We start from the raw sequence: 24,335 nt of genomic DNA, 5'->3' as shown, positions 1-24,335 counted from the left end.
TCCCTCTTTCATGTCTGGCCCCGGGGTGAAGGAGGGGTGGAATTGTCCTGGCAGAGATGGGAGCAGGTATGGCCGGATGCACACGGCGGTCGTTGAAGCAATCTAATAAAGCCTGTGAGGGGGGGGGGGGGGGGGGGGGTGTCCTCTTTCTGACCTGCACGGCCTCGGCTCTCACTGCCCGGGTTTCAGTGTCCCGGCGTGCAGCGAGGACAGCAGCGTGGGGCAGCAGCGGGGGGCAGCAGAGCTGGAGGGGGTTCTCTTCATGTGGGGGGTCCCAGAGACGGACTCAGGGCCCTTATTTAAAGAGGAGGCAGGTGGGAGCGACGGGAACCCCGTGTGTCTCTGCTGCCGGGTTTCACTGAACGCATCTGGAGGTCTGCTGGCACACACACACACACACACACACACACACACACACACACACACACACACACACACACACACACACACACACACAGTGTGTCTCATGGTGAGCACTCTGGGCCTCTCCTGATAATGAGGCAGTGGACTAATGTACGACAGGCTGCACGCTCCCTCCTGTCGTTGACTGAGAGGGAGACCGATCGGCCAACGTCACCGCTTGGGGCGGAGTCAGGACGGTTAGACACGCCCCCGTGCGTGACCAGGGAGCTGAGGCTGAGCTCTCTCTCGTTCCGTCGTTCAATTAGCGTTGTGTTGACAGAGCGGCAGCGGGCTGACGGATCCACCCCGCCTCCCCATTGATTAGGGAGCGTCGGGCCCGGAATTATTGATCGCTTCCGCTCTGCGGTTCTTGCGCGATCAGCAACACACTAGCACCACCCTCACTACCACCTCCACCACCACCTCCACCACCACCACTACCACCACCCTCCTCCACCACCACCACCACCACCACTACCTCCACCACCATCTCCACCTCCACCACCACCACCCCCACTACCTCCACCACCTCAACCACCACCCCCACCACCACCACCACCTCCACCACCAGCTCACCACCCCCACCCCCTCTACCGACCCCTCCACCCCCACCACCCTGATCCTGGCTTTGGGGCGGTGAAGCCCCCTGAAGACACCTCCGTTACATGAAGAGGCATGTTGAGCAGAGGAGAGCCTTTATTCGCCGCGCTCTCTCTCGGCCCCGAAGATTAATACAAACTGCAGAACAAATTAAACAATTCATTTGAATTAGGGAAGAGAGCGAGAGAGAGAGAGCGAGAGAGCGAGAGAGCGAGAGCGAGAGAGCGAGAGCGAGAGAGAGAGCGAGAGAGAGAGAGCGAGAGAGCGAGAGAGAAATGGTGGTGTAATTGCAGGCAATGGATTACTTCCCAATGGGAGAACGGGTTTTACAGGACATAAGGTGCGGTCGGTGTTCTGCAGCAGCCAGATAGGAGCCTTCACGCGATGCCCTGAAGCGGTTCAACGTCTATTTTTAATTGAGAACAGCTGTGCTTTACATTAGCGTTGGACGTCTCAGTTGTATACGAGCATTTCACTGTGTAGTTCAGCGACAGCTGAAATACAATGATTTAAATAAGGGCTCATTAACCAACGGATTGGACCAAAGTGGATTTATTCTGAGCATTTACACATTTTTTAAGTTATTTAAACACACAGACATCACAGACTTCAGCGCAATACAAACTGCTTTCTAAGGACCATAACTATTGCTTTTGTTCTTTTATCCGTCTCTCGCCAGGAACCAGCATGACAATGACCCTCATCCCCAGAGCACAGACGTTCCCCAGCTTCCTCTCTGAAGAGCTCGACAGCCCACGCCAAGAAGAGGCGCTGTCGCCCTCTAGTGGCTACGAATCCAGTTGCAGCGCCGGCCTGCGACAATGACATGCAATGCCATGACCAAACCAGGACACTTTTGCTCTACCACTTTAGAGAGAATGTAGAAATATGTATAGTGACATGTGTAATATACCATTTCATGTCAAAGAAAAAATAGTGTCAAACGTACGGTTGAGCAGTAGGCTAGCCTACACACGACAGAAAAGACAGACTGTGTGTGTGTTTGAAAACCGCGGTAGCATAAGATGTTGCACCAAAAACCCAAGTCATGTAGTCATTCCGTGACTATTTACATTATTCATTCTGCTCATGAACATCGTCACTATACCATTTCCCCAAAGTCAATCTTTGATTCTAAAAAATGTACGGGAAGATGAAATGTGCAGGGGAACAGATTATTGTTCTTGAATGAGTCACGAAGGCACTGCACTGGATTCCCGCCAAAAGAGTGGAGCCCCATCATTTATAATTATGAGTTTTACTTGCGTGAATATAAAGCACAGTTTAAGGATTCAGTTGAGAAGGTGTGGGTGATGGATGTGATCCAGACCTCCACAACCCTCGACCACACTTAGGAAACACACTTCAAAAACACATTTAGCATTTGGACACCATGAGGCGCCGACGCGCCGCCGAACCAGCGAGCGCGTCGGTCGGATGCGACGAACGCATTGCCGCTCCGCTGCTAAACACCGGGAGTGTAAGAGAATAAGCTGAATGCTAATTTATGTATTTTATTCGCCTCGTATTCCAAATCAGGTAAATAACGTCTACATAGTTATTGTCTTACGAACCGGCAGAGACGGGAGGTAATTGGTCATTCCCATGCGGCTAATCTCTTATGGTTTTTAACGAACTGAATTCAATTTGATCTCGCCTTCCCGATACTGTCAAAACATCACAGAGTACAAATGTCACGTGTATTAACAGCCTAAACTCACGAAAACATCAATTATTTGTTGTTTTAATGGTTGAATCTGATTCTCATCAAGTGAATGCCAGGGGCCTCTCATGCTTCAACGGCCCTCGTTCCATCCAGAGTAAGAAGTGCCTTTTGCCGTAGACCGCAGAGTGTGAGCCCTGATCGAACCCTCGACTTTGGGCCTGCAGTTTACCATTGGGAATGGGACAGGTCATCTTCTTTGTACTTCATATTTCCATTTTGAAGTCGTTTTGTTTGGTGTGATTCAGGTGTGCCATTCCGTGTGTGGAATTGTTAAGTCATTAGAATTATTTAAAAGGATAGGCCTATAGTTGGTTGCTTAAACCTGCGCCGTTACTTTTTCACTGTAGCCATAACTTTTACCATTTTCCTCTTTCTCCACAGACCAAATTGATTTTGAGTGGCTGGTGGAATGGTTTTATTCTTTTAAAAACGGTTGCATAATGAAGGTTTAACCTGCGGTTATCGTTTTCAAATACATCAAGGTTTTTGAAATGCTGCCTTGTAAAAAAATAATGTGAAAGTGTGAACAGACAAGTGATTTTTTAATCGCAGAAATGCTTTGAGTCATAGACGAAAAAAAAAAAAAAGACAATCATCTTGAGGGGAGGAACGCCAACCCAGACTGGCGCACTTGACGCTTAATTTATTCTATAAATTTATTTTTCCGGGTTAAATGTTTTGCCAAGTGATGGAAATACAATTCTGGTAGAACTTGACATGCATTTAGAACTAGTGAAACGTTGCATCTGAAAGTTGTTTTCCTTTGACCCATGACGTCAACAGGACATTGCTTTTCCATCAAGCGGCAGAGCCCTTCTATGAAAGGCTACTAATAATCTAATGTCAATCAACCTATTTTAGCAAGGTCATGTTTCTGCAGCATTTGAAAAAAAGATGCAAGATTAAAAACAAAAATCTATTCTAGCTCTAGTGAGATACTACTGAAAAGACTGAAGGAATTCATGGTCAGTTGTTTTATTTGTTCGTTTTTATTTTTAAGTAAAACCACATGAAAAACTCCTCCTGTAGGTACGCACTTAAGATCACCCTTTCATTTCCATCGTTATAATTGTTTGTATGAGTGTCATGTCTACACTTGTGTTAATGTCGTAATCGTTATCAGCACTTTGAACGTGAGTGTGGGGTTAAAATGTTCACTCATTAAATGTACATATGTAATGTTTTTTGGGAGTATTAAAATTAATGTTCCATTGTGATTTATATTAATTCTTTTTAATATATTAATAGCAGTGCCTACACACATGTATAGGCCTACCCAAACTAATACAGGAAGAGAGGCCTTTGTCTTGGTCCAAATAGCCTCCTACAGACTTTAAGGTTCAGAGCATTTAAAGCAATAGCAGGTGATCGCTATGGCACAAATAAACCTCTTTGAGGTTGTGAAACTGCCAGCTGTTCAAGTTCTAGAATAGCCATGGAATTTACACATAGGCTCACTTTGTAAAGATCTTCACAAAAGGCTAGGTCACAACTTGCCCCATTCAAATAAGCTTGAAATGTGTTGAGGACTTACTTGTGAAGACACTACCAATTGAAATGTATCAAAGGAGACATCATATACCACCAGGTGTGAGTGTGATTAGCCCTACAAGCTGTTTCGAAAATCTGCCCCATATGACATCACTAGTGGGCGTGTCCACCTAGATCTCTGCTGGATAGATCAGTCTACCAGCCTACCCAGTGGACTGACATAAACGTTGCTCTTCTATCCAGCACAGATCTAGGTGGACACGCCCACTAGTGATGTCATATGGGGCAGATTTTCAAAGGCTAATCACACTCACACCTGGTATAATATGTCCCCTTTAAAATGGTTTGCACCTGGTATAAAAATATTTTACATCCTAACTTCCATTAACAAACTTCAAGGACAATTCCCAGGAGTACAAGCAAAGACTCTACACAAAAAACAAAACATTTGTTAAAAAAAAACATTGAATTATGAAGACATCATTATGTACAGAAAGCAAACACATATTGAAGCCACAGGTCTGGTAAACTGGTGCGGTAAAGCGTTGCCGTCCTGTGGTGGATTGATAAACATGAGTCAGTTGTGCTAGAGGATTTAGAAGACAGTTTGATAACCCGAAAGTGCTTAACGCACTTGTAAACCCTAATTCTAAATGCAAAATAAAATTGATATGGCAATACAATGAAAACAGACAAACCTTGTAAAATATTTAAAACCCTGAGTGTTAGCCATTATAGAAATGCTTACAATTGGTAAATGGTCTGCATTTATAGAGCGCTTTTCCAACCAGTGGCCACGCAAAGCACAATACTGCCTTACATTCACCCATTCATGCACACATTCACCCACCGACGGCGGTGTCAGCCACGCAGGGCGACAGCCAGCTGGTCAGCAGCAGTCAGGGGGAGGCTCAGGGACACCTCGTCACTCAGCTAGGAGGAGCCGGGGATCGAACTAGCGACCTTCTGTTTACCTGCCACCCCGCTTTACCTCCAGAGCCACACGCCGCCCATGCTTACCGCGTCAATGCAACGGTTAACAGTAGGACTGACAGCAGCCCCCAACCTCAGTTATAGCCCACTGAACGGAGTTAATGCGCTAACGACCCAGTCCCTCACGGCAGGACGACCCGGCCAGTCTGGGCCGCTCTGCATGCGGCCTCGCCCTCAAAGCCACAGGGTTGAACCTCTACAGGAAGGGGAGGAGCTTCAGTATTAATATGAACTGTAATGGGCCATTCAAATAATTATGTCCCAGTGAAAGCATCCTGAATTCTTAAGCACCAGTCCATACTGTTTGCAGAAAGTATTGTTCTAGACGTGTCGCTAAAGTCAAACTAACAGTTTGCCCACAAAGCTATAGGCAGTTTGAATAGAATCAAGGCTCTTTAGATTTTAAGATCGGCAGATTACCAAGGTCCACATCATGGTCTTTAACCCAAGCGGCCTTCACCAGATCAGTCTCCTTTAGCATCAGCCATTACTTCCAACTAGTGTAGTGGCTGAACCAAAGTGGAGTTACAATTTACTAAAAGCCTATTATTAAGTCCAGTAGCCTGACCATGCAGTGCAGTGTTAATTTTGTCAGCTATTTTAGATTTAGTCTTAGTCTTATGACGAAAATGCTTAGTATATTTAGTCACATTTTAGTCATTGTTTTCCTTTGTAGTTTTAGTCTAGTTTTAGTCGACGAAAATTCCTTACATTTTAGTCAACTTTTAGTCATTACTTTTAGTCAAAATGTTTTCTCTTTTTAAACTAGGCTATATGGACACCTGCTAAGTTGTTCCACTCAAATAGAGTACTAAAGTGAAAACGTTACGTTGTCCTGGCAACCGGATTTTCAGTTCTAAACAACCGAACGAGAGATGGTGTTCTCCATTGCTTCCATGTGTTGTTTCTTTCAAAATTAAAATAAATCAATTTCAAGAGGTGAAAATCACTACCAATCGAAAAATGTCGAGGCGTTCATGTATTCCCCTGGGGTATTATTATTAGGTGACCTTGGGTGTTTTGAAAGGCGCCTCTAAATTAAATGTATTATTATTATTATTATTATTAAAAGGAAAAGTTTGTCAACGTTAGTTTAGTTTAGTTTTTTTTTTAATATGAAGACAATCTATTCTCAATATTACTTACATCATTGGTAAAGCAAACTCACAAATCAATTCGCAAAAAGATTGTTCCTTTTCTATAAAAGGTTTGTGTGCCATAGGATTTCCCCTTGTTAATTTGGTTTGTGTAGAACCAAATCTGTTGCTCTCGAAACGTGACGTCACACTTTACTACTCTTGTCTGTTCAGCCTTCAAAACGATAGCTGGTAAATTGTGAACAATGCATTAAACTGTAATCAGAAAACGCGGTTATATGCTATAAACCCGATAGTATCTTGGGTATAAAGGCTGGGACGAATTTCAAAGTCCACCTTATGTTGAAGTCAGAGTATAGACCGTGGCGATTCCCATTGAAACGAATGGCGCGGTGATTTTCTTCAAAACAAGAGCCGGTAAATTGTGAAAAATGAATTAAACTGTAATCAGACAACGCGGTTATATGCTATAGACCCTAGTATATGTGGAATAAAAGCTGGGAAGAATTTCGAATCATGTACAATGCATAACGTTAGCTCATAGCTGAGTGGACCATACCTCCCGTTGCCAAGTCGTAGCTAAGGTCCGTCCTATTTACTGGAGGAGTGAACAGTTGCATAAGAACCTTACGGGAGTGTACTGATTGGAAAATATCGTGCATTTTGAATGTCCAAATAGCACACCAATAACATTTTCGTCCTGTCTCGTCTCGTCAACGAAAACAAAATGACATTTCGTCATCGTTTTTATTATCACAGATCTATTTTTAGCTCGTCAACGTCTCGTCTTAGTCACGGAAAAAAGGTCGTTGACGAACATTTTTCGTCATATTTTTCGTTAACGAAATTAACACTGATGCAGTGCCAGTAAATGCACTAGTAACAAGAAGCAAAAACACCCAGTTAATGACTTAGGGCCCATCTATAGTTACAAATGACAACATGGGCGTTTTAGCATCATAGCCTTCAGCATCCGTAAGAGAACCAAGCCTGGGCTTCCATCCACCTAGACGAGCACGTGCAAATCGCATAAATAGATTTAGTAAAAAATAAATGCCTCTTGGAATGTTTAGAAACCCGTTGATAGCTTCGTCCCTGCCAAATTGTTCAAGTTTCCTTCTTACCCAAAGCTGCACCACTTTCCCCACCGTTTCCATTTCGTTGCCACAGTGTTCACCATCAAGTCGTCGTCGTCGATCTGGGGGGGCCCAAAGGGGGCCCCCCCATATTCAAGTCAGCTTGTCGACACGTCACTGCACTCCAAAACAATAATGGTGATTGCAACAGCATTAAAAAAAAAAACATTAAAAACTTTAAGGGGAGAAACAGGAATAGATTGAGTCTGTGTGGAGGACTAAAGAGTGGGTAAGCCACGGTCTGCGGTGCACACACAACCAATTCGACTCAAATTAATCCAAACAACAACCCGTTTAAGACGGATGAAAAACGAGTGTTACTCACTGCGGTGATCCTCGTCTGAGTTCCAGTGTTGATGGTCTTATTTCTCTGGCGTCGTTTGGATCGAGGCACGCAGCGACGTTCAATTTAAACCTGTAAAAAGTAGAATCCTGATCGCAGAAACTGCTAAGCTAAATTAAACGCAATCTAGAAGTCCCAAACACTCGCGCCTTAATAAAGGTGTACGGTGACGCAGAGGAACTTAATTTAGCACTAATTGGCCTAATGAGGAGCTCGAGCCGAGAAGGTGATTAACCACCTGAAGAAAATGAAACCACTCAAATGAAAACTTCTTATTTATTTTACATTGGGTTGTCAGAGCTGTAGCTGCTAGGCCTTTCTATTTCGATTTTATGTAACATTTAATAACCAGAATTGTTCACAGATGCCTGCTACCGTTATACCTTTTAATTTCCCTCTTCCCTGTAGGCTATGTGCAGTCTACGTGAGATGATATAGGGCTGAATGTGTACATACCTTGCTCAAATAAAATAGTATCATTCGAGCTCGGTTATTAAACAAGTGGACAGTAGTCAAATCGAATGTAGGCTATTTATTTTCAGTCTTAGCTGTGCCTCATTGCACATACAACCAAGCCAAACAAAACATTAATAGAAGGAGTCAACACCATTGATGGAACATTAAATGAACAGCGACAACATTTTGTAACATATTATATAAATAACTATGATGCATTCTCCCCCAATGGCATGTCCGTCTTCTTGGCCGTCATATCAGCTGCCTGGTGATTCTTCACCCCTTCATTTCTAGGTAATCCCAGATCAGGAAGTACTACTTTATAGAGGGGGGGGGGCAGTGCAGAGAAACCAGACCGAAAACCAGACACAGTAGGGGCGAGTTACTTCTTGTTTCGATGCGGTGTCACAAAGATCACTCATTTGTGCGATTTAAGGAGGATTTTAATTAGATTATACAGATTACCCAGTCTACACTATGTTTATGGGGAAACCCTTCCAGAAACCTTTTCTAACAGTAAGCTAATGCTGCCTTCGCTTGTGTTCACCAATCACCACGTCCGGATCCTCGCCTCCATCGATGCGATTGGTGGAAAAACAAGCGAAGGTAAAGACAGTAAAATGCCGTTCAAACATTTCAGCCATAGTCTGCCAATCAGACTTCCCATAGTAATATGAAGACTGGTGTGTGTGCCTTTTATTGCGAACCACATGCATATAAATAATGTTTAAACCTTTACGAATAACTAAAATCAAATTACATTGGGTCAGGGAATTCTTCTGAATGCCTATTTTGTGATAATTAGCCTTTTTCTTGTATGCGAAAAAATGTTAGGTTTATCTAATAACTCTTGATGATCTTCATGCTGCCGGGTGACATTTGATTCATGGCTGGAGCAGCAGGAGGAACAACCAGCTCCCATCCAGAGAAACAAACCACAGGTGACAAACAGTAGCTCCTCTGTTTGAACGATAAATCAACACGCCTCGTTCGGTATCGTCGGATTACCATGGATGGAGAGGAATAGTTCTGCTATGTGGTCGTAACAGAATAACGAAATAAAATTAAACAATGAATCATAGAGGAATAGTTATACTGTCTAGGGTTGTTCATGTTGTAAAAAAACATGAATCAGAAATAAATAAAATGAAATGGAAAACGTATGATTTATGAGAAAAACTACTCAATAATGACATACATAGTACTATGTGGTCTTAAAGTAGAATAAATCACAAAGCAATAGTTACGTTAACTCACAGTAGAAAAATAATAAACACAGCATTAAGCAATGTAATCCCCTCCGTTTCTGCTCACAAGGACAATTTAATGCTTTATACATCCAATAATCACACACACACACACACACACGCACACACACACGCACGCACGCACGCACGTTCAGTTAACGAGCAGCTTTGTGGCTTCGTGCGAGTGCGAGTCGCGATGCCGAGGGCACGTTTCCATACACTGGCTCCTCCTTCCTTTGGCGGCTGACGTAGTTGTTCGTTTCCAACAGGTCCCCCTGCTGGTTGGACAGCGGGAGCGTTAGAAAGGTGTTCGAAGGCACAGGATTGGCCGATTGCCAGTCGTACTTCTTTAGAGGCAGAAAAATCCCCAAAAAATAATCAATGAGAAAGTGATAAGAAATGCGGAGTGATGTTAAGATGTTATGTTGGTAAATAATAAAAGGTTGTGTACCCGTGATCGACCTTTCAATCTGCTTCCCTCTCGTCTCTTTTTCTTCCTGAACAAGAAGGAGCGACAACTCTGGTGACATTTATCAATGCAGAAGCATGTGGATATGTTAAAGGCACCCAGTGCAACTTTCGAGGCTTAAAAATAAACATTCAATTTCTAGTCTTTTTTACACGTAGTAAGTTTCAATAACTCCATACCATTACATACCGACATTCAAGCAGCAAAGATGAGACGTCGTTGTGTGGTGAGAACTGATAGAAAATCGATAACAACAACAATGCCGCCATTTTCTTTATTTTTTGTAACCTACAATAAATAAAGCAGGCTTCCAGTCAATGGAAAAATGGCTTCTCCCCACCGGCGATTGTTGTTGTTTATTTTCTATCAGTTCTCACCACACAACGACGTCTCATCTTTGCTCCTTGAATGTCGATATGTAATGGTATGGAGTTATTGAAACTTACTACGTGTAAAAAAGACTAGAAATTGAATGTTTATTTTTCATTGAATGTTTACATAAAGTTGCACTGGGTGCCTTTAAGCATAAGAACGTTTGTAAGAATAAACAGGGCCAAAGAATACAAAATGAATGGAAACTCCCCAATCCAGATATCCATCTCCTACCCATTAGCGTGGGGGAAAAGCTTACATCTGTACAATCATCACGGCCGCTAACAGACGCCATCCTCCGAGAGTCCCAATCCCAACGGTACCATGATTAGACACACACACACACACACACACACACACACACACACACACACACACACACACACACACACACACACACACACACACACACACACACACACACACACACACACACACACACACACACCTGGGAACTCCAGCCTTAAAGCTCACAGCAAACAAGTATCCCCAGCATCGGTTGTGATTCACGGTGGAGAGGAAGAGCATCAGTCCGGGGTCGATTCTCTGGTCTGGATGCTTATGTTTTATTGACTATACTGTACATTTATTCAGGAGAAGTTTTACAATTAATTCAGATATAGTTGTGAGTCAAATTCCCTCGCTACTACACTATCATGCTGCCCCTTTCAAGTAAGCTGACAATAGCCAATAGCTTATACCTGTAGCTCAATTCAAATCAGAGTTGGCTCAAGTTAAAGTGAGGTTGCGTACCAGTATATGGTCAGTAGTACCAGGAACACGGAGAGAAGGAGCAGGAAGCCAGCAGCACCACCTCCGATGTAAAGATACTTCACATAATCAGACATCCTGAATTCACCTGGACACAAAACAACACCGCGATATCAGGAGGGCAAATAGACAGAAGATGGGAAGCAAAAATAATTGTGCATCCAGAAGGGGAGTTTGCTCACTGTTAGCATCTTCCATTGAGTGTTTTCCCCTCACATTAACAGGAGCTACTCTCCCTCTGCAAGTCAATGGAAGCGGCTAGCTTAAAGTTAATGCTAAACTAGCCATCTCCCCTTTTGAACGCCCAATGATTAATTTGGAATTAAACAATTCGTCTGAATCAGGGTAAAGACAAAGACAAACACAACTTCACAAATATCTCGGCGTCGTACTTATTCACTGTAATAATTGCTGGAGATTGTGTGATCATCTTTGTGTTTGGATCTTAAAAATATGAAACATATCTGCAGCACTTGTTACACGCAGAAACAAAGGTGTTTCTGTCTGTAAAAACCCACAATATCACCAACATGCACAAATGTTGGTGCAAAAAGGCACCATCAGTCGCACACAAACACACACACACACACACACACACACACACACACACACACACACACACACACACACACACACACACACACACACACACACACACACACACACACACACACACACACAAAAAAAACCAAGGCTGTCAAGTTCACACAGGAAGTAGTGGTTATTGAGACCGATTAAACAGGTGTGGGAGGCAGATATGGAAGCATATATGTAGCAAAACTCAAATGGCAACGCAATTTGCAACTCAATAAATCATTAATTATGCAATTTATAAATGTAATTTGAAAATACGTTATTAAAAGGGTATTTTAATATGCAAAATGACGATGAAATCCTCATTTCAATTTGAAAAAGTTATAACAATAAAAATAATAAATAAAAAAGGCATTCAAAATTGGGACAAAATGTTATTCTATTTTTATTGTCATTTTGCATATTAAAATACCCTTTTAATAACGTATTTTCAAATTACATTTATAAATTGCATAATGAATTGTTAATAGCATAATGTTCGACTTATTGAATTGCAAATTGCACTGCCATTTGAATTTTGCTACATTAATACTTCCATAGGCAGAGGTAGGGGGTCAGAGTGTGTATGTGCGTGTGAGTCCTCGGCATATCTCTAGAACCGTTCATCTGATCTATTTCACACAGGAAGAGGGCCTGCGACTTCTGCGGACACTCGACACTCGACATCACTTTGAATGAAATAAACACACCGCAGCGGTCTGTGCAGCAGCGGGGGCGGGGCCTCGGGGGGCGGGGCCTCAGGGGGCGGAGCCTCAGGGGGGCAGTTAGCTCCGCCCTTGTACTCGAGGGCTGGATAAACAACCTTTACGTGACTCTACCTCTAACGAGAGGAGTCTCTGTACGGGAAACTTTAACAGTGGTTTGATGTTTCCGGGTCAATGCAGCCCACCAACAGGTGTGAGAGAGAGAGAGAGTGTGTGGTACACACACCTGCGTCGGTCACGGTGAGCCTACAGGAAACTTTAACAGAGTGGTTTGATGTTTCCGGGTCAATGCAGCCCACCAACAGGTGTGAGAGAGAGAGAGAGTGTGTGGTACACACACCTGCGTCGGTCACGGTGAGCCTACGTGAAACTTGTAACAGAGTGGGAGATGCTTCCGAGAGAGAGAGAGAGAGAGAGAGAGAGAGAGAGAGAGAGAGAGAGAGAGAGAGAGAGAGAGAGAGAGAGAGAGAGCAGGAGAGAGAGAGAGAGAGAGAGAGAGAGAGAGCAGAGAGAGAGAGAGAGAGAGAGAGTGTGTGCGGTACACACCTGCGTCGGTCACGGTGAGCATCACGGTGGCGGTGGTCTCCCCGGTGGCCGTGACGAAGCGGCAGCCGTAGAGCCCTCCGTCCTCCGGGGTCACGCCCTCCATCCTCAGGCTGCAGGCGGACAGGTCCTCCGTGCAGTTCACCCTGACCCTGGCCCCCCCCCCCTCCCCTCCTCCTCCCCCCCCTCCCCCTCCTCCTCCCCCCCCTCCCCCTCCTCCCCAGAAGCCCCCCCCGATGCCACTGAGCTCCACAGGGGGTCCGGGTCCGCCTCGACGTAGCGCTCCACAAAGACCTGCAAGACCGCCGCCGTTCCGTTGTCGTGGCCGCCGTCGCCGTGGGAACAGGGGAGGCTGACGCCGTCGCCGCTCCTCGACGTCACCTGCACGGCCGCCGGGGGGAGGGCGGGGCCAGGAGGGTCGGCGAACCGTTCCTCCTCCTCGGGGGGCTCGTCTGAACGGGGGGGGGAGGAGGAGGAGGAGGAGGGGGGGAGTGGGGGGGAGGAGGAGGAGGAGGGGAGTGAGGGGGTGGAGGACGAGGAGTGAGTCGGAGGAGGAGGAAGAGGAGGAGGAGGAGGGGAGTGAGGGGGTGGAGGAGGAAGAGAAGGAGGAGGGGAGTGAGGGGGAGGAGGAGGAGGGGAATGAGGGGGAGGAGGAGGAGGGGAGTGAGGGGGAGGAGGGGGGGAGTGAGGGGGAGGAGGAGGAGGAGGGGAGTGAGGGGGTGGAGGAGGGGGGGAGGGGAGTGAGGGGGAGGAGGAGGAGGGGAGTGAGGGGGAGGAGGAGGGGGGGAGGGGAGTGGGGGGTGGAGGAGGAGGGGAGTGAGGGGGAGGAGGAGGGGGGGAGGAGAGTGGGGGGTGGAGGTAAGACAGTTTGATGTTATGCACTGGGACCAGGGCACCTTGACACTCCTGGAGAGATGTGTATTTATGTGTATCAACTCAGAACAGTAATAAATGAAGTGCAATTGTGACTAAAGCCAAAACCAACTCATGACCGCAGGATTCTTCAATTCAATTCACGGGTTTCATTGACCATGACATTATTATTATTTAGTTTTTAAAGCAACTACTTGTGGTTAGTGAGGTCCCCCCTTCACTGTAAAGTGTCTTTGAGTGTCTAGAAAAAGCACAATATAAATTCAATCCATTAATTACTATTTGAGTAACATCACACGAGAATAAAAGCAACTGAATATAAGCCAGGCTGTGATTGGGTTGTCGGTTCGAGGCCAGAGGCTGAATTCATCACAGCCATACTGAAATGGAGTATAGCAGCACAACCTCAAGAGTGATACGGCTTTCATGCAACACTTCCACTAGCGCCTGCTATCAGTTATCAGTAGGAAGCCACAACAGATTTCGATGTGTCTGTTGATTTTTTGCATTTATTTTACTCAACCAACAACAGTACCGCATCCGGACTTGTCCTGGTCTGTTGCAAAGCCACACAAACACTTCACTAGCTTGCCTCTTCCACGAGCTGTACAGATTACCGCTGTCTCTACAGTTCACCGCAGGCAGGCTGCTTTGCATCATATTCGGGGGGGGGGGGGGGGGGGGGGGTTGGTTCTTATTGTAAGCAGAAGGTTTCTAGTTTGATCAAAGGGCAGGCTATGGCAGGAATGTCAGGAGTTTGACACTCCCAACGAGCTGGTTGTCGCCTTGTATGGTGTGTGACTGTGGATGTGTGAATAAATGGTTAGAGAGAGAGAGAGAGAGAGAGAGAGAGAGAGAGAGAGAGAGAGAGAGAGAGAGAGAGAGAGAGAGAGAGAGAGAGACTTTATTGATCCCCAGGGGATTAATAAAGTGGCTTTGGACAAAAAGCATCTGCTAAAATCCCTAAATGTAATTGTAAGGTGAAACCCCCTACCCCCTAGCCCCTAGGCCGTCCAATAGCCAGCCCTGCCGTTCTCTGAACCCCGACCTCACCCCACCCGGTCTACCTTGGTCCTCCACCGTCACGTCGCGGGACCAGGAGCCCAGGGGGAAGGTGGTGATGGTGCAGTGGTACACCCCCAGGTCCTGGTGCGTGATGTTCCTCAGAACGATGCTGCCGTCCATCGTCTCCGCCCTGGCGTCACGGAGGGACGGACACACGGCACACAGGGAACATCAACCTCTTCGCCGTGCATCATATCACGAGGAAGCCTTCGTATCAAGTCTCCCTGAGCACTTCCTCTGAAAGGCGGCTGTATCAGAATTAGGTCAGAATTTAGAATTTGTGGCTTAACCTTTTTTGTTTCTTCGCATCGCATCCAAATAGTTTAGAGTGGGACTCCCAGTAGGTGACTCCTTAGATCCCGTTATCTGTTAAGTTAAGCTGATTCAGTTATTGTCTGTCTCCTGCAGGACCAAGAGGTGGACAATGGGCCTGTCTCTGACAATTTCATCCAGTGGTGTGATAGTTCATATCTACGACTGAATGTATCAAAGACAAAATAAATGAAAGTCGACTTCCGCCGGAATGTTCCTGCCACAGCACCCATTTTAATCAGTGGCTAAGCAGTGGAGACAGTCAACGCATATAAATACCTCGGAACCATCCTGGACGACAAACAGACTTTCGATGAAAATACAGACTCCATCTGCAAGAAGGCCAATCAGAGACTGTTTTTCTTGAGGAGTTTTAATGTTGACAGATCGATTTTAAAAAAGTTTTATTGGAATGATCTGTTTGTTCGGTAACCTGGGCCTTAGCAACAAAAAAAGGCTTGGATAAATTGTCCTTCTCTGCCAAAAGACCATTTGCCTTGACCTGAAAAACCTTGGTAATAATTACCAAGTCAGAGCCGCTCGGAAGGCAAAGGCCATACTGTCCAACCCTCTACAGGGTGCAGAGTTTCGACTCCTGCCACTAGGGAGAAGATATACATACTCTGAGAGGGCCAGATCAAACCGATATCTCAAATCATTTGTTCCCTCAGCTGTTGGCTTGCTAAACAAACTAGGGTAGCAGCTTTGTCATTTAAGTAAATTATTATAATTCGTCTCCTAAATGCTTTTATGTTTTTATGTTCTGTATTTTGTATTTTCTGTGTCATGATTATTTGTTTGTTGTGGGACATTGTGTGTGTGTGTGTGTGTGTGTGTCTGTTGCAGAACAAATTGACCCTCGGGGTCAATAAAGATTTATCAAATCAAATCTGTGCCGACGACTTGATATTTCCCCGTTCATGAACATCCGTAGTATCACTGAAGATGCTTGGTTGATGTCCAAGGATCATGCTCCATTCAACCAGACGCTTTAATCCACCATGAGGCGGAAGGAGAAGCGATGAGCAGTCACCTGGGGAACTCCACCCGCTGGCTGTAGCGCCAGGAGAAGGTCATGCCGTGGACTGGGTGGAAGATGGCGATGGGGTTGTTCCTGTCGGGGCTCTTGGTCCAGGTCACCATGCTGAAGCTGCCGTTCCAGGGACACCGGCAGTCCAGCACCATGCCCTCCTGCAGGCCTACCAGAAGGGGCTCCCCTCTCTGCCCGGCGGACACTGCGGCCACAAGCAACCGGTGTTTAGAAGCATCTCCTTCATACGAGTTAGGGCGTCTCGCCCCTAGGTAGATACTGGCAGACGCTGTGGTTCCCAAATCCAGAACCTTTCGACTTTATTCAAACTCCCTATGATAATAATTTAAATATGAATCCCCAATATCAACTGTAACTTAATATTGTTCTGTTATACACAAGCCGTGAAATATGGCCAAGGTTTACACTTAATGATGGACTATTGACGCTGGGGTAGGAAACGGGGAGAACGCAGCCAGAGCCAGATTTAGAAAATGATCCAATTGAAACAATCCCACATCTCCCTTCAGGTATCACTCTCAAGACAACGCATGGTAGTAGCTCGCTAGCTGTAGCGATAGGGCCGTCGACAGGTAGCCCGGCAGGTAGACTGACAAATGGGTAGGTAGGCAGACAGACGAGCAGGTAGGTAGACAGGCGGGTAGGTAGGTAGATAGACAGACTGATGCATTTAATCATCTCATTTGGACCGAATGAAATGATTGGGCCGACTTATGACAGGGCTGCATCAGCCGGACCGTTTGGTTTTTGTCAGAGCATATTATTCATTGATATTCGAGATGTAAAGAGTCACAAATAAGACAAAAATTCATCTAAGATAAATATCCTCCCCTAACTTTAAACGGGCCGTCTGTAAGCTGTTGTAAAGAGTGCAGAAAATAATAAATTCTGAAAATCCATCAACCCAGAAAAACACCATCTCGCTATTCCCACCCATACTCAGCATCCCTGCCAAGAGTTGAACTCACACATTAATTAACAGGCAGGTTAGGTTCCCCGAAACCATCCGGTAAGAGATGTCTTGATCTGTAGAAATTAGCCAGGAGCAGTCCAACATCTTAATGGTCTCTTACAGCGGCAGTCGACTCTAAGCAGATACTTTCTCAGAGCAATTCAATCACTACCAGCTGATGGATGACTATGTTACTTCAAACTAATTCCACTTAAAGTGTACTTCTTGCAACTGACCTCGAGCACCTTGAAGTGATTTTTTCTTAAAGGCAAGATGAAACCCTGCTAATAAGTATAAGCTTTCAAAGTCTATATTTGCTTCATCATGGCAAATATTTATTATGCCAATGGTATAATTCTGGTCTTCTCAGTCACAACAGCAAAGCAGCCTTGTGTCTCTTAATCCATTATTAATTTCAAGGTTCAAAAAGTAGAAAATCAGAAAAAGTATCCAAGAATAACAAAATCCTCTGCTCTGTCACATTAAGACACAAACACCCCAAAAGTTGACCAGCACACTATAGCCCAAACTCCATTCACAGAAACAGATCAACTTATTAAAAAATACAACCAAACATCAAGTGATATTCAGCATAAAATATACACATTAAACACAACCAACCAGTGTCTACCACGTACCTTTGAGCAACGAGAGAAAGATGCTGAGTACCATGAGGTACCGGGGGTGCGTTGGTACCGACGCCATGAAAGCCGTATTGATGAGAGGCTGTCGCGGGGAACTGAGCGGTTCACTTCCTGCTCGAAACTGGAGTGACTCGTGGGCGGGTGGGAGGGGGGGGGGGGGGGGACTGGGGGGGAGGGGGGCTCCCACTTTCAGCTCACACGCTCACTAGCTGTCAAAGCTTACAGCGTTGCTCACGTTTTCTTGGGAGTTTAGAACAAATTGACATCAGACGTTGGTCTTTTAATAAGAAAATATAAATATTCAAGTCTTTATTGTACAATGGAGGAAGACATGTTAAGTGAAGATGCTCATCTCTATTCAAACCAGCAAACAGGAGGGGTCGCTCCATAGCTTCAGCAAATCTCACTTCTTCCTCTTATCTCTTTAAGAAGTGAGATTATGAATACATACAAAACAACCTGCTCCACTATAGCCCTAATACAACTGTACAAAACAATGTCTACTATAGAGTCATGTTTTAAAGGAATATAGGACTGACTGAAGTGCTGAGAGGGAAAGTTGATGATTGTGTCTCAGCTCTTCAACAGCCTGCAAAGGTTTTCAAGACATTTCAACAGATAGGCATTCATGGAGTCTGGCCCTTTCACTGCATCTGTGATGAAGACAAAAGCACGCATGCACGCACACGCACACACACACACACACACACACACACACACACACACACACACACACACACACTGTTTGAGTGACATACAACTACAGTTTTGTATCTTTGCCCCTCATGTAAATAATCTAAACAATGGAAGTATTCACATTTTCATCAACAGTCATAACAAATTGTTAACATTTTGACAGGACGGATATGGACGGAGAGAATGTCCTCCTCTACCTTTCTTGGCCACAGCGCGCGCCTTCTCCAGCTTCAGCATGACAGAAGGACTCTTCAAGCTCGTCTTGGCCTATCAGGAGAGAGAACCAGGGCAGGAAATCGACATTAGGAAGGCTGTGCTTTGATCCTGCAGCGCATGTCCCAGTATCCCATTGGAACCGGAGAAGATCGGCCAGTTTAGATTATTTAGCTATTCCTTGCTTAGAAGCAACAAATCGAAAAAGATCAACATGGTCTCAAAACCGTTTTCATGCCATATCAAGGCTCAGCCATGGAGCATATCTTAATGTGTGTGTGTGTGTATGTATGGGTCTTTGAGTGTGCGTGATTGTTTGAATGTGTATATGAGTGCTTCTCTTTGTGTGTGTGCAACTGTTACACCGTTTGTGTGTGTGTTACATTGTTTCTTTGTGTGCGTGCGTGTGTGTAAGTGTTACACTGTGTGTGCGTACGTGCGTGAGTTTGCACGTGCGTGTGTGTGTGCGTGTGTGTTTGTGTGTCTGTGTGTGCACATGCGTGTGTGTGTGTGTGCACGTGTGCGTGTGTGTGCGTGCGTGCGTGTGTTACCTTCTGACTGTTATGCAGCAGCGCCCAGAGAGCTGAAGCCCCCATGGACCGGACCCCAGTCTCCTTGCTGTCCAGACTGGACAGCAGCACCTTCATGGCCTTGTCTGAGAGGAGCACCACACACAACCAGGGACACTCAGCACACACACACAGCTGGGTATCACCCAAACTACAAACACAGAACTACAGACGGACAGAAATCAAAATGAAACCCTAATCATACTATCATTCATATTGGTGCGTGTGAAGTTGGTAGGATAATATTACACAAACTAGCAATCTCACCCTGACAGATTGAATGACATGGGATACATAACGAAAAACAGGAAATTAGCCTTTGTACGGGAAGTGAATCATCATCATGATATTAGTCAGTAGATTATCTACACACGAACGCACGCACGCATATGATGGGCCGCCTGGGACAGAATTCATACTTGGTCTTACACATAATCTTGCATATACACCACTATGCTCATACACACACACTATTATGTTCCTTTTACATGTATGTATGAGAGTGTATAGTCGTGCATGTGAGAGAGTATAGTAGTATGTGAGAGAGTATAGTAGTGTATGTGAGAGTGTATAGTCGTGCATGTGAGAGAGTATAGTAGTGCGTCTGAGAGAGGACGCACTACTATAGTAGAGTATGTGAGAGAGTATAGTAGTGTGTGTGAGAGAGTATAGTAGTGTGTGTGAGAGAGTATCGTAGTGTGTGTGAGAGAGTATAGTAGAGTATGTGAGAGAGTATAGTAGTGTATGTAAATGTAAATGTAAATGGACTGCATTTATATAGCGCTTTATCTAACCATTGGCCACCCAAAGCGCTTTACAATATTGCCTCACATTCACGCACACATTCACACACCGACGCTGGAGTCAGCCATGCAAGGCGGCAGCCAGCGCGTCGGGAGCTAACAGTCAGGGTTAGGTGCCTTGCTCAAGGACACCTCGACACTCGGTCTCTTGCATTAACAACTATACTCTCTCACATACACTACTATTCTCTCTCCATACACTACTAAACACTCTCATACATACATGTAAAAAGATGTCCTGTCCCAGGCGGCCCCTCATACACGCACGCACGCAACTTGATATTTCCATCAGCTTTTTGATTACAAATCTGTCTCATTGTCAGCGTGTTGGTTTCCGAGCTATCCTGCTTGGCACAACGTCAAGGAAATGTGACTAATTGAGCTGCGGGTCTCCTGCCCGCCACGACCTCCCCGACCCCTCCCCTCTGCCCTGCCCTCCTCTCTCTCCCCTCCCCTCCCTCTCCTCTCTCCCCCTGCCCTCCCTCTCACCTCTGCCCTCCCTCCCTCTTCCCACCCTCTCCTCCCCCCTTCCCTCTCCCCTCTCCCCCTGCCCTCCTCTCTCTCCCCTGTCCCTCCCCCTGCCCTCCCTCCCCCCCTGCCCTCCTCTCTCTCCTCTCTCCCCTCTCCCTCCCTCCCCCCCCTGTCCCCTCCTCTCTCTCCCCTCCCTCTCCCCCTGCCCTCCTCTCTCTCTCTCCCCTCTCTCTCCCCCCCTGCCCTCCCTCCCCCCCTGCCCTCCTCTCTCTCCCCCCCTCCCTCTCCCCCCCCCCTGCCCTCCTCTCTCTCTCCCCTCTCTCTCCCCCCCCTCCCCTCCTCTCTCTCCCCTCTCCCTCCCTCTCCTCTCCCTCTCCCCCTGCCCTCCTCTCTCTCTCCCCTCTCTCTCTCCCCCTCCCCTCCTCTCTGCCCTCTGCCCCTCCCCCCCCCCCCCCCCCCCCCCCCCCCCCCCCCCCCCCCTCTCCCCCGTACCGTTGGACAGCAGGTGGGGCCGGTTCCCGGGGCAGGAGCAGAGGTTGTGCAGGGTGAGCAGGGCGTGGGGCCGGTGGGCGGCCAGGCCGGCCAGCACCTCCAGGGCCCCGGGCACCTTGAGAACGCTCTGCTGGCCGTCCTCCCCGAAGGAGAGGCACACCAGCAGCCGCAGCCACATGGCCAGCAGCCCTCCCCCACCCCCCCCTCCCCCTCCTCCTCCCCCTCCTCCCCCCCCTCCCCCTGCTCCGCTGTTGTTGTTGTTGTTGCCGCCGATGGCAGCAGCTTTCCCGCCGCCCTGCCTGGGGACGGGCACCGACAGGAAGGACTGCAGGAAGTTACTCTGCAGATGGAGAGAGGAGGAGGAAGCGGGCGTTGGCTCGTGCGATTGGATCGGGTTGAATGCAACTTTATTGGCATCGTCGACACTCGGCATGAGCACACGACGACATAAATGCAGCGGTGCGAAATGCTAGACTAGAGAGCGCTGGGAGGGAACAAACGTGAAGCCGTCGGGCGGATTAGCCACGGGTGATTAGCGACGTCTAGGGGGACGCTGAGCCTCTAGACGAACACGCTGAGCCGTCTGAACACGATATGCTTTGTCCTCGTCCGGGTCATTCTCCCAGACGTGTTGAGCGCGAGTGTCGTATTCAGAGGGCGATACTCGTACAACAGAACCAGAACACAACGTCTCCGTCGACGTGCACAACAACGAGAGGGATTACCTTCTGCAGGACGCCCCGACAGTCCCGGGACATGGCCAGATTGGCCAATAGGGAGAAGGCGAGCTTCTGGACGGGGCTGTTGTCCGCGGCGACGCCCGAGGCCAGCTTCATGACGCAGTGCATGAGGGAGCCGCTGGGGGGCCCCCGGCCAGCTGGGGCCCCCCCGGAGCCGGCGCTGCACAGAGAGCTGCAGGCTGAGGGGCGGGAGCAGGAGGACGCAACAAACGAGTCAATGAACGGCTCTCTGTGAGGCTGGACCCAGAGATAAACATACAAAACAGATGCATTCATTTCAACCGCTCACCACCACAGCAGACGCCAGGCTGAGGGTTTGGGGGAACGGAGGACATTCAGGAGATTAGCACGGCCGCGAGGCGGGACGATAAAGGGATGGCCTTGGGACCGGCTGAGGCAAGTGAAAACCACATAAAACGAGGCGCTGTCAGAAAGACGTTAGAGTGAACACAAGGCTCACACCGTGCCGTGGCCGGGGCGGGAAACCTAATAATGGTCAAAGCACATCTGACTAACGGCCTCGCCCCCCCCAGGCCCCCACAACCCCCCCCCCCCGCCCCGCCCGGTGTGCAGGACTTGTACGTCTCCCTTGAGGACTCACATTCAGCCCGATGCCCGACGTCGGGGCGGGTCCAAGGCAACGCTCCCCCCGGGGCCGAAATAAATAGAACATACGGCGGAACGCGCAGATCGAATTGATCCGACCTTTTGAGTCGTTCCGCCCACATTAGGATGATTGGCGGGAGCGCGGCCCTGTAGGCGTGCGGCCTTGTGTAGCGCAACGCATCGCAGACACACAGCGCACACACCGGGAGCACACACACACACACACACAGCGCACACACCAGGAGCGTGATGGACACCACTAATTTGAGATCTCGGCGTCTCCTCGGCGATGCTAATGGAGGGATGGCAGCGAACAGCTACGGGCTAATGCTCATTTTAGCCCGAGGTCGTCCCGAGACGTGTTGAGAAGAACCTGGAGCCAGAACGGCTCTCTGCTTCGTGATGGATCGGTTACCACCGTGCCCCCCACGAAGACAGGACTGTGTGTGTGTGTGTGTGTGTGTGTGTGTGTGTGTGTGTGTGTGTGCGTGTTGGTATGGTTATGACTGAATGTTTGGATCTCTGTGTTTCCATGTCGATGGATCCTTACTACAGGTGTCATAGGAGGCGTAACGCAGGTGTAGCTCCAGACATTCACATGTAATTAATCAGTGTTATTAGAAACACCTGCTTCTGTCCTACTATAGCACAGCTGGATAAGTGTACGGCTCAGCGTGTGTGGATGAGTGAATGAGTGTAGTATTGTGGCACACCGTGCAAATTAATGTATGAAAGGAATTGAAAAGACATGGTTATCTACATTTTGTTAATGTATTAATGTTTGTGTGTGCGTTTGTGCGTGCGTGCGTGTGCCTTTGCTCCCCCGTTAGCGTCAGGTACAGGGGATCAGCAGCAACACACACACACGGCACATTAACATGTCGCATCACAACACCGACAACATCCACACGCACAACAACAACAGGAGCAGCGGTCCGACGCCGCGTCAGCCGAGCAGTGAGCAGGGCCTCAGACGGCCGGGGTTAGGGTGAGCAGAGGAGTGAGCAGGGCCTCAGACGGCCGGGGTTAGGGTGAGCAGAGGAGTGAGCAGGGCCTCAGACGGCCGGGGTTAGGGTGAGCAGAGGAGTGAGCAGGGCCTCAGACGGCCGGGGCTTCAGGTGAGCAGAGGAGTGAGCAGGGCCTCAGACGGCCGGGGTTAGGGTGAGCAGAGGAGTGAGCAGGGCCTCAGACGGCCGGGGTTAGGGTGAGCAGAGGAGTGAGCAGGGCCTCAGACGGCAGGGGCTTCAGGTGAGCAGAGGAGTGAGCAGGGCCTCAGACGGCCGGGGCTTCAGGTGAGCAGAGGAGTGAGCAGGGCCTCAGACGGCAGGGGCTTCAGGTTAGCAGAGGACGGATGTGATGACACGCTAGCGAAGGCTGTGCAGAGCTCTCCGGGGGGTGGGCCCGCAGTGGGGGGGGGGTGTGGGGGTGGATGACGCGGGGTCACGGTGAGGTCAACCTGCTACTCACAGCTCCGGTGTATTTATATATGGGGGATGAGCAGCAACACACGCACCATTAACATGTCGTGTAACAACAACACAATAACGTGACCCACAGCGACCCGTCCGTCTGGAGCCAGGGCCTGAACACGACCGCAGACGTTATGGAGGTTCAGGGGAGCAGGAAGACGGATGTGATGCAACTCTAGCGATGGCTGTGCGGAGGCCTGGGGGGGGGGGGGGGGGGGGGGGGGGGGGCACGGTGAGGTCTGGCAGCTGCTACTCGCTGCTCTGCACCCGTTGGCGGATCAAAGGGCCGCAGACTCCTGTGACTGTAGCGCCTCAGAGCCGGGGCTGATGGGGGCGTGGGCGTGGGGGGGGGGAGGGGGGCGTGGGGGGCCGAGCGGCTCTGCGGAGAACAGAGGCGTGGCAAAGAGCTACGTGCAGACACACACACACAGACAC

The 24,335-nt window shown here is 47.9% G+C and overlaps 2 protein-coding genes and 1 long non-coding RNA gene across 5 annotated transcripts in view; all 3 read right to left on the bottom strand.

The window, feature by feature from the left end:
- Nucleotides 1-4,673: 4,673 nt before the first annotated feature.
- On the bottom strand, nt 4,674-7,963 carry LOC130377545 (uncharacterized). Of its 3 annotated transcripts, none has more exons than XR_008894236.1 (3): nt 7,771-7,963; nt 7,434-7,567; nt 4,674-5,408 (listed from the first exon to the last, which is right to left on the bottom strand). It is a non-coding gene; the product is annotated as an uncharacterized LOC130377545 (long non-coding RNA). The 3 variants fall into 3 exon arrangements; XR_008894235.1 differs by having other exon boundaries at nt 4,674-4,772; XR_008894234.1 differs by lacking the exon at nt 4,674-5,408 and adding an exon at nt 6,332-7,315.
- Nucleotides 7,964-8,072: 109 nt separating this feature from the next.
- Nucleotides 8,073-17,920, bottom strand: cd226 (CD226 molecule). The gene is made up of 8 exons (XM_056583974.1): nt 17,836-17,920; nt 16,228-16,429; nt 14,885-15,012; nt 13,188-13,396; nt 12,948-13,092; nt 11,086-11,191; nt 9,943-9,988; nt 8,073-9,769 (listed from the first exon to the last, which is right to left on the bottom strand). Exons 1-8 carry the CDS (start codon nt 17,900-17,902, stop codon nt 9,647-9,649), a joined length of 1,026 nt encoding a protein of 341 aa, XP_056439949.1. The 5' UTR covers nt 17,903-17,920; the 3' UTR covers nt 8,073-9,646.
- A 202-nt stretch (nt 17,921-18,122) lies between these two features.
- Nucleotides 18,123-24,335, bottom strand: part of rttn (rotatin) — a 63,912-nt gene continuing 57,699 nt past the window's right edge. The window contains exons 45-50 of the mRNA XM_056584649.1: nt 21,811-22,004; nt 21,356-21,425; nt 21,086-21,289; nt 19,302-19,405; nt 18,735-18,804; nt 18,123-18,494 (exon numbers count right to left, since the gene is read on the bottom strand). Of these exons, the coding sequence (XP_056440624.1) occupies nt 18,415-18,494; nt 18,735-18,804; nt 19,302-19,405; nt 21,086-21,289; nt 21,356-21,425; nt 21,811-22,004 (722 nt within the window). The 3' untranslated portion in view covers nt 18,123-18,414. The remainder of the gene's footprint in view (nt 18,495-18,734; nt 18,805-19,301; nt 19,406-21,085; nt 21,290-21,355; nt 21,426-21,810; nt 22,005-24,335) is intronic.

This window comes from Gadus chalcogrammus, chromosome 23, assembly GCF_026213295.1.
Source record: "Gadus chalcogrammus isolate NIFS_2021 chromosome 23, NIFS_Gcha_1.0, whole genome shotgun sequence".
NCBI classification, from domain to species: domain Eukaryota; kingdom Metazoa; phylum Chordata; class Actinopteri; order Gadiformes; family Gadidae; genus Gadus; species Gadus chalcogrammus.
This window is presented reverse-complemented; position numbering and strand designations above follow the sequence as displayed.